At 50.2% G+C, this 12,924-nt stretch overlaps 6 protein-coding genes across 6 annotated transcripts; 2 read left to right on the plus strand and 4 right to left on the minus strand.

The window, feature by feature from the left end:
• Nucleotides 1-728: 728 nt before the first annotated feature.
• On the minus strand, nt 729-3,497 carry yvc1 (putative potassium ion channel Yvc1). Its single transcript, XM_071049399.1, has 5 exons — nt 3,036-3,497; nt 2,646-2,973; nt 1,656-2,590; nt 1,466-1,606; nt 729-1,415 (listed from the first exon to the last, which is right to left on the minus strand). The coding sequence occupies exons 1-5, from the start codon at nt 3,100-3,102 to the stop codon at nt 988-990; spliced, it is 1,899 nt and encodes a 632-aa protein (XP_070900460.1). The 5' UTR covers nt 3,103-3,497; the 3' UTR covers nt 729-987.
• On the minus strand, nt 3,498-5,110 carry BJX68DRAFT_56148 (translation initiation factor eIF2 subunit alpha). Its single transcript, XM_071049398.1, has 4 exons — nt 4,934-5,110; nt 4,696-4,858; nt 4,428-4,635; nt 3,498-4,370 (listed from the first exon to the last, which is right to left on the minus strand). Exons 1-4 carry the CDS (start codon nt 5,009-5,011, stop codon nt 3,893-3,895), a joined length of 927 nt encoding a protein of 308 aa, XP_070900461.1. The 5' UTR covers nt 5,012-5,110; the 3' UTR covers nt 3,498-3,892.
• Nucleotides 5,111-5,201: 91 nt separating this feature from the next.
• On the plus strand, nt 5,202-8,309 carry BJX68DRAFT_234490 (SulP family inorganic anion transporter). The gene is made up of 5 exons (XM_071039748.1): nt 5,202-5,465; nt 5,538-6,132; nt 6,191-6,817; nt 6,870-7,389; nt 7,438-8,309. Exons 2-5 carry the CDS (start codon nt 5,690-5,692, stop codon nt 8,140-8,142), a joined length of 2,295 nt encoding a protein of 764 aa, XP_070900462.1. The 5' UTR covers nt 5,202-5,465; nt 5,538-5,689; the 3' UTR covers nt 8,143-8,309.
• A 9-nt stretch (nt 8,310-8,318) lies between these two features.
• On the minus strand, nt 8,319-9,713 carry BJX68DRAFT_56179 (uncharacterized protein). The gene has a single exon (XM_071049400.1). The coding sequence runs from the start codon at nt 9,503-9,505 to the stop codon at nt 8,387-8,389; it is 1,119 nt and encodes a 372-aa protein (XP_070900463.1). The 5' UTR covers nt 9,506-9,713; the 3' UTR covers nt 8,319-8,386.
• On the minus strand, nt 9,711-11,456 carry BJX68DRAFT_56128 (F-box protein). Its single transcript, XM_071049397.1, has 3 exons — nt 11,173-11,456; nt 10,602-11,114; nt 9,711-10,547 (listed from the first exon to the last, which is right to left on the minus strand). Exons 1-3 carry the CDS (start codon nt 11,304-11,306, stop codon nt 9,917-9,919), a joined length of 1,278 nt encoding a protein of 425 aa, XP_070900464.1. The 5' UTR covers nt 11,307-11,456; the 3' UTR covers nt 9,711-9,916.
• A 44-nt stretch (nt 11,457-11,500) lies between these two features.
• On the plus strand, nt 11,501-12,909 carry BJX68DRAFT_234495 (oxidoreductase, short chain dehydrogenase/reductase family superfamily). The gene is made up of 3 exons (XM_071039749.1): nt 11,501-12,404; nt 12,455-12,551; nt 12,610-12,909. The coding sequence occupies exons 1-3, from the start codon at nt 11,798-11,800 to the stop codon at nt 12,674-12,676; spliced, it is 771 nt and encodes a 256-aa protein (XP_070900465.1). The 5' UTR covers nt 11,501-11,797; the 3' UTR covers nt 12,677-12,909.
• The last annotated feature ends 15 nt before the right edge of the window (nt 12,910-12,924 follow it).

Raw genomic sequence — 12,924 nt, forward strand, 5'->3', positions numbered from 1 at the left:
CCCGGATCAAGGGTCTTATGACTGAAGGTTCGGAACTCGGGGTCGACGATAGCAAGAAAAAAGTAAGCATACTTCTCACAGTCTGGGCCATTGAGTCAGTGCGCCCAGGACGATGGTAAAGTGATCAGAGCAAAGATACTATCTCAACCATGTTCACCAGGAAAAGACCACTAAAAGACGCCTAGACCCTACTGGCTGGCAATTCAAGAAAGGGCCATGAAAACCCGTGTGTAAAGCCTCCTTGCGAGGTGAAGATCTGGCACCGGTGTTCCGGGGAAAGAAAACACAAGTTGGATTTGAGCTTGGTCCCAGCTGAAATATCTGCGCAGCATGATAATAAACGTCCTCATGATACTGTTACATAGACCTGCAGTTGCGCTGGGTGTCGATGCGTCCAGCAACATAGCTCAATGCCTGGAAACTCCCCGAGAGATTTTCAGGGACTTGGGTGTGACAGAGACTCTCTAAGGCCCGGAGCCTCCGATTTGATACGTGACCTGTGGGACCTCGACTGCACAACAAGATCCTTGAAGTAGCCGATGGGATTCCACGGGAGGCGCCAAGTAGGACCACAATCACAAGCGGTCAAAGCAAGGTTTGAAATGTTAAGGGCCTTTGCCCAACGTACGCATGAGAGGATGTGCGGAGTAATGCGGCGGGATCTCACCTGCAGGAGGGACGCAACGGAGCCTGAGAAGATGAGAGGAAGATGACTACAGACGGCTCTGGGCAGATTGAAAACGTACTCGATGACTACATTATGGATTATAAAGGAATGACTGCAACACGTCCAAGCGTAACATAAGTCATCACATCTCGGCAGAAAAGCCATTGGACAAACAGGCACCAAACCCACCAGACATTCCCACATATACACGTTCACATGTTCAAAGCAAAGGGGGGTCATACTAAGCAGGATACAGTCGCTCAAAACGTAACTAAGCGCATAGTCAACATGAAATATTCACCAGCAAGCATCAGTTGGAATCAATCAGCAGCATTGGAGCTCGACTCTCCGTGACCAAAGCTCGTAGCCATCCTGTCTTCGGTCAATTGTCTGACCACCTCAGTCAGGCTCTGGACCTGCTCCCTCAGCTTGGCGACCTCAAGGCTGCACTGATCCACGTGCACATTAGGAGACGTCTCGCGGACGGACTGCTTCCAGGTATCATCCAGCTCAAAGTCAACTTGCTCGGCGATGTGCTCCCACTCTTCTACATCGTCATCATCTTCCTCTCCGCGGCGGCGATTGCTTCTGATTCGGCGCGCCTCACGGACCTCTAGGAATCCAATGACAAGAAGAAGGGGTGAATAGATAATGGCCATCACGATGTCGTTTAGACTGGCATATCTCTCGCTGGAGAGCCACCATTCAAAAGGGAGAATCAAGAATAGAATCTCCACAAGATTGAACGCTTCATCACCGTCAGCCTGAGTAGGTATAAGTGAAGAACAGTAGACTTACGGGCTATGAAGACATTCTCATCCGGCGCTCGGACGAACTGCATTGTCTTCTGGGCGAACATAGCCATGTATTCATCAGTAGCATTCCCGGAAATAGCTTCGTAGGCACTATTATACAAAGCAATCAGGATATTGAGGAGAACTGTCAAATTGTCAGTGGTGGCGCTAATGGCAATGTTCAGGGCCCTTACTTGTCAAGACGATGAATGTGTAGAAGTAGTAGAGGATAATACCAAAAGGGAATGCGAAGTCCTCAAACATGCCAAATTCCGGGCTTTGCATGATACTGTTGGCCATTCCAATGATGATGTTCTTCGTAACGAGCGGGCCACTGTCGACCTGTGCCATACCCGTGAACGCTTGGAAGAATCCGACGAGGACCACAAAAAGCAGGGCGAAGAAGATCAAGCTCTCCTTCATCATCACCCGCAGTACCACAAACATGGCCCCGAAGAACTTGAATGTGTCGAGGTATAGCATCATGCGCATCCAGAACATTGGTCCCGCAAAGGCCAGAAAGTTGTAGCTCAGTTTGTTCAACGCTTGTCTCTGCTCATCGCCGGCAGAAGCAGAATGTGTCAAAGCAGCGACCCGCAAGAAAAACGAGACGGCCAGGAGCATATAAAGCGTGGAGTTGAAGGCGTTCCAGAAATCAAAATAGTTTGTTCCAATCTTCCACAACTTTGTCACCTCGTCGCAAATAAACCCGAGGGTCACGATATAGAGTATGCCCTCGACAATATCCAGGTCTCCAGTGGGATTGACGGTGTTGATAACTTCAGTGTACAAAGCCAAGTAGACGAGTGAGAACAGGATCTGGCACGCGTTCTGGTAAATAGGCGCCCTCATCCGATCCGGGTGGAAGTGAACCCTGAAACTGGTGCTATCCCGTTCAAGATATGGGACGAAATTGGTCGGGTTTCCCTGCTGTTGGCACAGCCAGCCATTCCAAAGATATTTGATACACTTTTGGTATCCAGAAGAGCCGATAATCCTCAGAGCATGAAGGTCAACAGCGCGCTCGATGACATTGGCGGGATCGCTTTCCTCTCCCTCAACAAAGATGGAGTGCCGCTTGAGCAGAACATGAACAAGGAGATGATCCTGGTCTTCTTCCGCTTCGATACTATATGATCATCAGCAAGATATACTTGGTATGTGTCTGCACTGGAACTAATTACATCCGCTTTGCTATGACCTCACACGCCGTCGCTCGAAGCTCATGGAGGTCAGCATCCCACAACTCAAGCGACGCTTGGCGTTTGAACCATCGCAGGCACACGAGTAGACAGAATGGGACACAGTCACGAAGGTCATCTCCTCCCGCCTGGACAGCAGTCTCGACCACATTTTGTGTGATGATCTTGCTGTTGGGACTAGTGATAGAGTCCTCATCCAGCTCACAGGGGATAACCTGTTCAATTTGGTACTTCAACCGCAAAGCGACCTTGGTCACCTCCTTTGCGGGGTGGCTAGGTGTTACCTCTTCTCCTGCATAAGCTGGGAGCACTATTGGTTGTGTCAGCTGGGGTGTTCCCGCAGGTCGAGATGGTTGGAATTTGGTGACGTACATCGATGCCGCTGCATATCTCGACGGACATGCGCTGCGTCCGAGGAGAAAATATCGCGCCAACCCATCTTCAGTCACCGATTGATTGATCTTGAAGGAAAAGAAAGGAGATGCGAAAGATCACAAACCCCGTCTCGCAGTGCTGGAGGATCTAACCTTATAACCAGCGGTCGATCTCCTGCCCCACCCCTCGGGTTCTCTGTTCTCAGCCCCCAGCCACATCTGGTGAACTATTGATCGTGCAGCTTGGACCAACCATTAAGATCGCAAAGCTTCAAAGGTCAAATCCATTCCGCTTTCAGCTGCTGAAGTCGATGGCAAATATGGCTATCATGCGAGTCCTATGACTACAGATCTGCCACCACTCCCTTTTTGGAGAGAAAACATGTAAACAGCCTTGGAAGCGAACCTATTGAGATTCCAGGATGGTCCTCGCAGCCTTATGGCAGCTTTATGGCACCTAGATGTCTAACTGGCCCATCAGCGCAGATGAAGAAGCTTATGTACATCGGAACATAATAATATCGAGATTTCCAAACCCGTATCAAAGCTCGAGGAGATCAACAATGCACCTCTTGCCGTGAGATACCACATGTCAACCAGGTTCGCCTCGACACCGCTGTTAATTCAGATCCTGCTCTGAGCGAATTAAACCGTCTCTCGTCTCATAATTCGTGTCATGTCCGGAAACCCTTCTAATGAACTTTTTGGCCGTCTACCGTTTACCCCCGGGCATCGTAAATCGACTTCCACCACCTCCATCTCGACACTCCTTACGGAGATATACACACCCTCAACCACCTCTGTCCTGACCGGCCTATAGGCTCGGCGCTCGTTGATATGTGTAAATCCGCCGATTTACTCAGGAACACCCTCGTCACTCTCAGACATGCTCTCATCGCCGCTGACCTCCATGTTTTCACGCTCGCGCTTCTCCATAAGTTCCTGGAGAGCAGCATCATCGTGCTCGGTGACAGCCTTGGGAGCCATCTTGACGGTGCAGCCACCGCCAGACCCCTTGATCGTCGTCTCGATCCTTTGGATAGCCTCCTCAAGCATCTTGATGCCGTGCGCCTTGTCCAGACACTGGCTAGTCAGAACGTACAGCGGAGGAGCAACAAGCTTGACCTTTATTTGGTTCTCAGGGGTGTTCTCCGCCTCAGCAGTCCGCAGGGCGTTCTTGACCGCATCAATACCATCATAGCCGAAGCAAGTAACTTCGATATCGGCACGCACTTTCGTCGGGTGAGGGGTAAGTCGCTTTCCGATGTACTGAGTCAACTCTCTCTTCACGGCGTCGCTGGGGAATTCGACATCGGCCCACACGTCAGGGTTTCTAAGGATATGACTCATTAGCGGCATGGTTCTATATGAAGAATAATAGCGCCCTCACGTGATGGAAATCTTGAAGGCATCGTGGGAGTGGCCGTATTTCCGGTTCAAGGGCCAGGCAATCTGCTGGTATAGGGTCTCAAGAGGGGTTTGGGTAGCCTCTGCGACGTGACGCAAAATCGAGTGTACCGCCTTGCTCTTGTTGTATCGCTCCTCACACTTGATAACATCTTCGGGAGAAACTCGTCGCTTCGAAAGATCAATGTAACCTGTTGTGAAAGGCGGACTATGTTAGAAGCTGTGTTTCTTTTCGCGCAAGCGTTCCTTACCCTTCTCCTTGTCCACACGGAGCACAATGACAACCTCGTTGCGGCCGATACGGATGAGCTTCTGGATACTACGGATACGTCTTCGCGAAAGTTCGGAGAGCAGAATCATTCCGTCGATGTTGTCATATTCGAGGAGCTTCACGTAGGCGCCCATTTCGGCAATCTGCAGATATTCGGAGGAACGATAAGTATATTCCTGACGACGATGGAGTGTGTAACGGGTATTTCAATGCCGTACCTGCTTCACGTTGACCATAACATAGCTATCCACCTCCGGATACTTCTCCTCGTAGAACCGACAATTTGTTAAAGACATTTTGGCGGGGTTGCGCCTGGTTGCGGGCTATTCGGCTGCGACTGAAGAGAAGTGGATTTTGGCGGATATCAAGTTTCGAAGTAAGATTATACCGGATGAGACCCTCACAAGACAGGTTTTGCGGAAAAGGGGAGAGAATCGACGTGGTGGATTGTCTTTGAGACCGCAGCACAATTCCTTCAAATCGCTTTGTGGCGGCTCAAAACCCACTTTGGGCTTCGGATTGAGTCACGTGGGATATAGTATTTGCCGCCCGGCAATATTGAAGCCTGAGGCTATCTACTTTCTTTGAAGTTACGTACTCCGTACCCCAAGTGCACTCCTCATTAATGCACCCGCCGGTTGTATAATTGCCACCCGACATTTCTCATAAGTGAAAAGGGAATCAGCAGACTGTCTGCAGTAACGTTCTCGATCAACCCCGCTGTTTATGAGTCCGCTATAACTATGCATTGTACGTTTGCTCTTCCAGGTGCCGTGGTAGCTCTTCGTCCTTGCTGAATGCTGACTCGAGTCGGTGTACTAGTGCAGCCCTTCTTGGAGCGGCTCATTTTTACTACTCAACTTCAGCCTTGAATTACCTCTCCTCGTTCTTTTCGCATCGTTAATCAATAGAGTACCGCATCCATAACCAGCAGCTACATGGGTTCAACCGCATCTTGACTGCTCGTTTCGAATATGACCGATTTCAGGCCCTCCGACGCGGATCAAACCCGTTCCCTCCGGGACAGGATCTTCCACATTTTCCGGGCCTCCTCGTCTCCTAGCTTAGTATCTCGCTCCGGAGCGCACACCGATACGATGAGCAGGACAGATTTCGCAAGAGGTGATTCACAAGAAGTCAATACTCGAACTCCGCTGTTGAGATCGTACGACCGCCGAGATCCTCCCTGCGGCTTGGGAGATTCTTGTAATCATGGCACCTTCACTCCGCGAGTGATGACTGATGAGCATCCTGGATGGCGGACGACCTCTATGCCCGAGATTGGGGGCGAACGATCACGCGTATTTGGGGACCTTAGCCAGCAATCTACCAGCGGAACACCAAGCGTTGAAGGCCCAGAGAATATACCAGTAGCTGGCGGCTCATCACCGCCTCCTGTAAAACATAGTAAATCAATGTACGTTGATGGTTTTGGCATCTTGGTTCCAGGGTCACAGCGACTAATCTCCGCCCAGGTATATATCGTATTATATCCCGTTCTTCAACTGGATAACTCAATACCGTCTATCCTATCTCAGAGGCGATTTCAGCGCTGCCCTGACAGTTGCCTCGATATACATTCCAATGGGACTTTCTCTGTCGAACATCGCCCACGCGCCCCCGACTAACGGTCTTTACTCTTTCGTTTTCCAACCGTTCATATACGCGATACTAGGAAGTTCGCCACTGTTGGTTCTTGGACCAGAAGCAGCCGGATCGCTTCTGACTGGGACGATTGTCAAGGCCAGTGTGAATCAGGGAACTTCAGGAGAGGAAGACGAGGCTGCCAATGCAATAGTTGTCGGAGTGGCTACTGCCTTGGCCGGTGCTATGATTTTGGTGGCTGGGATATTCAGATTGGGCTTTTTGGATAACGTCCTCAGCCGGCCTTTCTTAAGAGGCTTCATCACGGCCATCGGCTTTGTTATTTTCGTGGACCAATTTATCCCCGATCTTGGTTTGGCCGCAGAAGCAAAAGAGGCGGGAGTAACTCACGGGAGCACTATCGACAAGCTGGTATTTATCTTTCGAAATATCGGACACTCTCATGGCTTAACAGCAGCTGTCGCATTCGCGAGTTTTGCCATTATTATGGTTTTCCGGTACGTCCCCATCGATTAGAGTAAGAATCCTGCTAATCATTTTGCCGTACAGGACTCTTAAAAGACACATCCAGCCACGGTATCCACAGGTGATTTACTTTCCTGACCGAATCATTGTTGTTGTTCTCTCAGCAGTTTTGACACAGCAACTCGGCTGGCACCACAAAGGACTTGAAATTTTGGGTGAAACCAAGGATTCCGGCAATGGTGTCTTTGATTTTGAGTGGCCCTTCCAGGTCAAATATGTGAAGCACATGCGTACCGCATTGAGCACTTCGTTTATCATTGCGCTGCTTGGCTTTTTCGAATCGTCTGTGGCTGCCAAAGGTCTTACCGGTGTCGAAAATAAAGGTGTTCAAGGAATTCAAGTCAGCCCTAATAGAGAAATGGTTGCACTAGGTTTCGCCAACGTTGTAGGTGGGTGCTTCCTGTCACTCCCCGCTTTCGGTGGATACGCAAGAAGCAAAGTCAATGCCTCGACTGGTGCTCGCTCTCCAATGAGCAATATCATGCTCAGCCTTATATCATTGCTTTGCATCCTGGTTCTCTTGCCCTATCTCTATTATCTTCCGGTCAGTCTCGGGCATAACCCTTTTGCACGCATAGCTAACCTGGAGTAGAAAGCTGTGCTGTCCTCTATGATCTCTGTTGTGGCCTACTCTCTCATCGAGGAGTGTCCCCATGACTTGGGCTTCTTTGTCCGTTTACGAGGATGGTCAGAGTTGGCTTTGATGATGCTTATTTTCGTTTCGACCATCTTCTATTCGCTGGAATTAGGTATCGCCCTTGGGATGGGATTGTCGGTCCTCATTCTTATTCGGCACTCGACAAAGCCTCGGATCCAAATTCTCGGCAAGGTGGAGGGGAGTGACCGATTCGACAACGCCGAGCTTCACGCAGAGAATGTTGAGCTGGTTGAAGGGGCTTTGATTGTCAAAATCCCTGAACCTCTGACATTCGCAAATACCGGAGACCTCAAGAACCGACTACGCCGACTTGAAATGTACGGCACCAATCGTGCTCATCCTTCAATGCCACGGAGTCGTCCTGCAGAGCACAATCAAAACGTGATCTTTGATGTTCACGGTGTCACTAGTATCGACGGCTCCGGAACGCAAGTCCTGTACGAGATCGTTGATAACTATGTGCAGGCTGGGGCAAGGGTATACTTCTGTCGCGTCCCCAACCGCAATGTTTACCGCATGTTTGAGCGGAGCGGTATCATTGAGCGATGCGGAGGGATGTCCCATGTGGCCGGACATGTTGATGAAGCGCTCAAATTGGCTGAGACGGAGAGCCGAACACAGAGTATCCTGAGTGCATAAGCACCCACGTGCGGGAATGTTTTGGAGGGGTTCAGGCGTTGACTGACGTACATGGTTAACAATACGCACATACTAATTGATATGATTGAGAAATGTAGAAAATAGATTAAACTGTACTTAGCAGCACATAGTATATCAACATGTCATTCCGCTCCCTAAAAAGTGGTATCAATATATCGATTTCCAAAACCCAACCGACCGTAACTCCTTACAAACAATGTTCCTATTTTTGTACAACCGAGCATCACGACTTGCCCTTCTGAATCCCAGCATTAGCCCTCCCCAAAACAGCCCGTACAAGCGCCTCTCCACCCATAAGCATCCTTCGATCCCTCGTGCCCTCCTCGTCTTCACCCGCTTGAGCAACCTTCCCGACAACCTTGACTCGGCCTTCCCCCGTAATCACAAACCCAGCACACGCAATCTTTGTCAGCCGCACATACCCACTAGACAGCGTCACACCACCATCACCAAGCCCCAGGCCCAGTTCCATGGCAAGGTGTTTTTGCAAGTAGGCCGAAAGACCAGAAAGTACACGCCTCCCAGAATCCTCAGTCCCATCTCCCGCCGGAGAAGACCCGGTGGTCGTCCGCAGGAAACTCGCGATCGTCTCCCGGGGTATACTCACATTCAAGGTCTTCAGAGAGGGTGCGATGGGCGGGGCGAAGGAGAGGGTTAGGTGCATTTCACGAATGATGTCTTCTATCAGCACGGAATCCGCCCCTTCTCCTCCACTGCCTCCTTCTGCAGAGGTTAAGTTTCCCACGTAGCTCTGAAGAAGATCACAGAGGACATCAGATGAGAAGCGCAGGGAGGACACATATGTGTCGAAGTTCGAGGAAAGGAATGCGATGAACTGTTCCCGTAGCGCTTTCGGGAGACGTGTCAAGAGGAGTGGTAGAAATGTTGATGTTGATGAAGAAGTCGATGAGGTGCGCTTCGACCGTCCTCTTTGCGGTTGTTTGCCCTTTTGGCTGGTACCTGATGGTAATATTGAGGGGTTGGCGAGAAGAGCCGCTTTGTACGTGATGTGCTCGTAGCCGAAGGTTATGAGGATTCCCACTGGTTGTGCATCTTCGTCCTCATCTTCAACAGGCTGCGGGCTCAAGAATGACAGCGAGGTGATCGGTTCCCAGGTGCAGCTGTTTAGAGCGCCAGTGTTCGAGACCCCGGCTGTGTCCTCTTCGGGGGCGCGCCAGCCTTGCGCGTCGGCGAGCGAGTTGGTGAGGTGGTCTCTCAGCCTGTTGGCATAGATTTCTAGTGCTGGCTGCTCGAGAAGAGACGAATGTTCGCTTCCATGATACAGGGGTGAGAGCCGATGTGATGTCCATGAGGTATTGAGTAGATGGTGTGGGCTGGCCATCGCTATGGTTGGTTATGATTGATCTTGGCGGGCCGTTCGTGGTATTTTGGAACTGGAGATACAGAGGGTATCACATGTCTGGAAAAGCCTTCCTCTTGCTATAGTCTTACTTATATCCGAGATAATCTATGTTTTGATGGACTGAGGTGTAAAAGTTGACTTGAGTCTCAAGACGCGACTTGAGACAAACTAAGCAAAACATCGCACGTGACACGCCCGTTTTATTGTAGGGCTTAGGGTACTCCGTAAAATTGTATATGAGAGTGATGCTTTCAATGACGATGAAGATGGACCAGAAAAGACAATCGCTCCAGCTTGCAATGCAAAATCAGCCGCCTACCCTGACTGAAGCCCGTTTATGAACGCCATACACCGAAGAAGGAAAAATAAAGGGCGCCAGTAAAAGATGAATCATGTATGCCACTCCCCATGCATTGGAGGTCGGCAGTCAGGGCAACCGAATACGATAGGCAGATTGTCCGAGACCACAACGCTTTCCATGTCATGGTTCCGAGCTCTTCTTGTCGCCAGCTCAGCCTTGACAACGTCAAACCAGACGTCCTGCACAGCGCCATGAAGGTGTACATGCGGTGCACTTTCAAATACCAACGAGTTCATGTCGTCCTTTTCGTACATCATGATATCATTGTGAAATTTTTTCATGAAGTCTCTCCGCTGCATGCGCTGGCTGCCACCGTCTCCGATTTCCGCTGAAAAGTATTCCACGATTCGGATAAATGGCGACACCGTCAGCAAGGAGCCGATCCAACTGTCATCTGAGACTACCGGCTCGTCGGGAGGTACGGTGAATTGCAAATAGTGGACTAAGAGCTGCATGCAATGGTGTGTCGATAGGAGCGTTGAAGTATCTGTAAACGGTGGCGCTTGCACAATCTTCTGCTGCAGTACGCGATGCATGTCTTTGCGGACATGCGGTGGTATCGGTACAGGTAGTCGTCCAGCCTCGAAGTCGTGCAAAAGAATATTTGTCTGTTCGCGCCGAGCTTCCGCGTAGGCTTCGAGAAAGTACAAAGCGTAATACCTACATGGCTTGATTAGCATGCCAGATCAGTCTGTAGTGAGGTAGAGGACCCACATGAGTGGTGAGAGATGAAACCAGATTCTCCCAGTTGCTCTTTTCATGAATTCATTTCGGTCTGCCCTTGAAGGGAATCTATTCTTCATGTAGACTGGCTCACTGTGTACAAATCGGTCCATCACACGGTCCGCCAGATAGTAGCACAATTTCGAACAGAGCTTCTGCCGCCGACGAAGGCTATGCACATAGCGAAAAGTATACAGATGACCACCCTTGGCGCTCTTCGCGGGTGGGAAGAGGTCTGACAAGAGAACTACATCGTCTGCCGGATTTCGTGTATATGTTCTTTGATTGTCTATCGGCGACGGGAGAGTTCCGTGGCGGCGCTGGCGGAGGTATTGGCGTGCGATCAATTGCTCATGCGTGGAGAGGACTTGATTAAAGGATTTGCAGACGAGTTTGAGGGGAAGAAAGTCCGTGACACCGCAGTGGGCGAATATTGTGATCTGGAGTTCGACCGGAAGGAGATCCCACGGGGAGGACGTTGGAATCGGGGGAAGTTTGGCGACACTAAGATCACATCAGCATTGACTCAACCATGCAGCTCTAGGTCCAGCGAGTGACATACACAGACAGTGAGGAAGAAGACGGAAACACCCTATGTCTCGATGTTGTGCGCTTTTCGTTTTCAGCCTTCTTCCTCAGACTGGAAGCGCGGGCTCTTTTCACATGGGACGAGAGTAGGTGTATAAGGGAACTCATTATCAAGTAGTGACCGACATAGAGAACAAGGCTCCAGCTTCATCACCACTGGAGAAAAAACTTGACCACCATAAAGCCAGATGGCTGGGGTTATGATTGGCGCTTCATTCAATCCTGTTTTCAGCTACTACCTGACTCTCAAGGAAGGAGCAGCTGACTAAGCTTGCGGTACTAGCGGGGTGGAGTGGCAGTGCGGTTGAAACAAACGAGCAAGCTTGGGGGTTTCATGATCCATGGATGGTCCCTTGAGGCGCTTGGTAGGGTTATAATTAGCCTTCGTTGGCAGGCTCGTCTTGGTGGTGCTGTTGTTACCGGAGGGGGCTGCAAAGATATTCGGCGATATAGAGCCACGATGGTGACCTATCTTCATCCACCACCATGATACCTTACGTCATTTGTAGGAGGGGTTGCGTCAAGGTATTTCAAGTATTTATGGGGTGAAAGCTCACAGAGTCGATTCGACCTTCCGGAAAATATCAATCAAATCAAAGATGAGCAGCCACGTTCTTATCATTGGCGCTACCAGGGGTCTGGGCGCTTCCCTCCGAGATCTATACGCATCCAAACACTTAACGCAGCAAGTCTTCGCAACGACTCGATCTGATGAAGGGCCAGCAGCACAACCCGGCGTTTCGTGGGTTCCCGGAATTGACCTTACAAAGCCTGATGTTGGACAAAAGCTTGTCTCACAACTCCCTGCGTCCCTCAAGCTTTCGACTGTGATCATCAATGCGGGGTATTTTGGATTCGAGGACTTCGACACGCCAGATTGGGACAAGGAGGTGCAAATGTACACTACTTCCTCAATTGCACCCGTCTTTATTATTCAGCAGCTCGTCAAGTCCGGCTTCTTAGTCAAGGGGAGCAAGGTTATCCTGGTCAGTAGCGAGAGCGGCAGCATCACCTTACGCCATGAGAAGGAGGGAGGTGGGAACTATGGCCACCATGCGAGCAAAGCGGCGCTTAACATGGTGGGGAAGCTCCTGAGTCTGGATCTGAAACCGAATGGCATTGCCGTGGGTCTTGTCCATCCGGGGTTCATGCGGACGGAAATGACCAAGAGTGTCGGATTTGATAAGTACTGGGATGCCGGTGGGGGTGAGCTCTATCTAGTCCTGTTCCCAGAGATTTCGCTAATATAGTTCCAGCTGTTACACCCAAGGAAGCTGCCGAATCACTCGCTGCTTTCATTGACGACTTTGATATCACAAAGACTGGGCAATACTGGGCGCCACGGGGTCCTGCGTACGCTTCCTTTCCCTGGATGAGATGATAGTCGCTCTGCTAATTTACGCCATGATAGGGATATTGGGACTGCGGAGCCAGTCTTAGGGACCGACTTACCCACACCCTTGCAACTACCTTGGTAGACGTTGTTATGGGGTCGCTACTACTGTGTTGAACAGGCGAGAACGATTCTCGCCGACAACAAGGCATGATTGACGCCAAATGATATTATGCGGTGCACGACTTACCCTTCGATGAAGCTTGTGTTTAGAGAGCGTTGTTACAAACATATTTTGCGAAACAACTGGGCGATAACCTGTACCCTTCAATACCGCATACTTTACCACTATATGAGAATATACTTGATATCTCGGAGAAACTGCTCCCTGTG

Source organism: Aspergillus pseudodeflectus (genome assembly GCF_044049435.1).
Source record: "Aspergillus pseudodeflectus strain CBS 756.74 chromosome Unknown BJX68scaffold_15, whole genome shotgun sequence".
NCBI lineage: Eukaryota > Fungi > Ascomycota > Eurotiomycetes > Eurotiales > Aspergillaceae > Aspergillus > Aspergillus pseudodeflectus.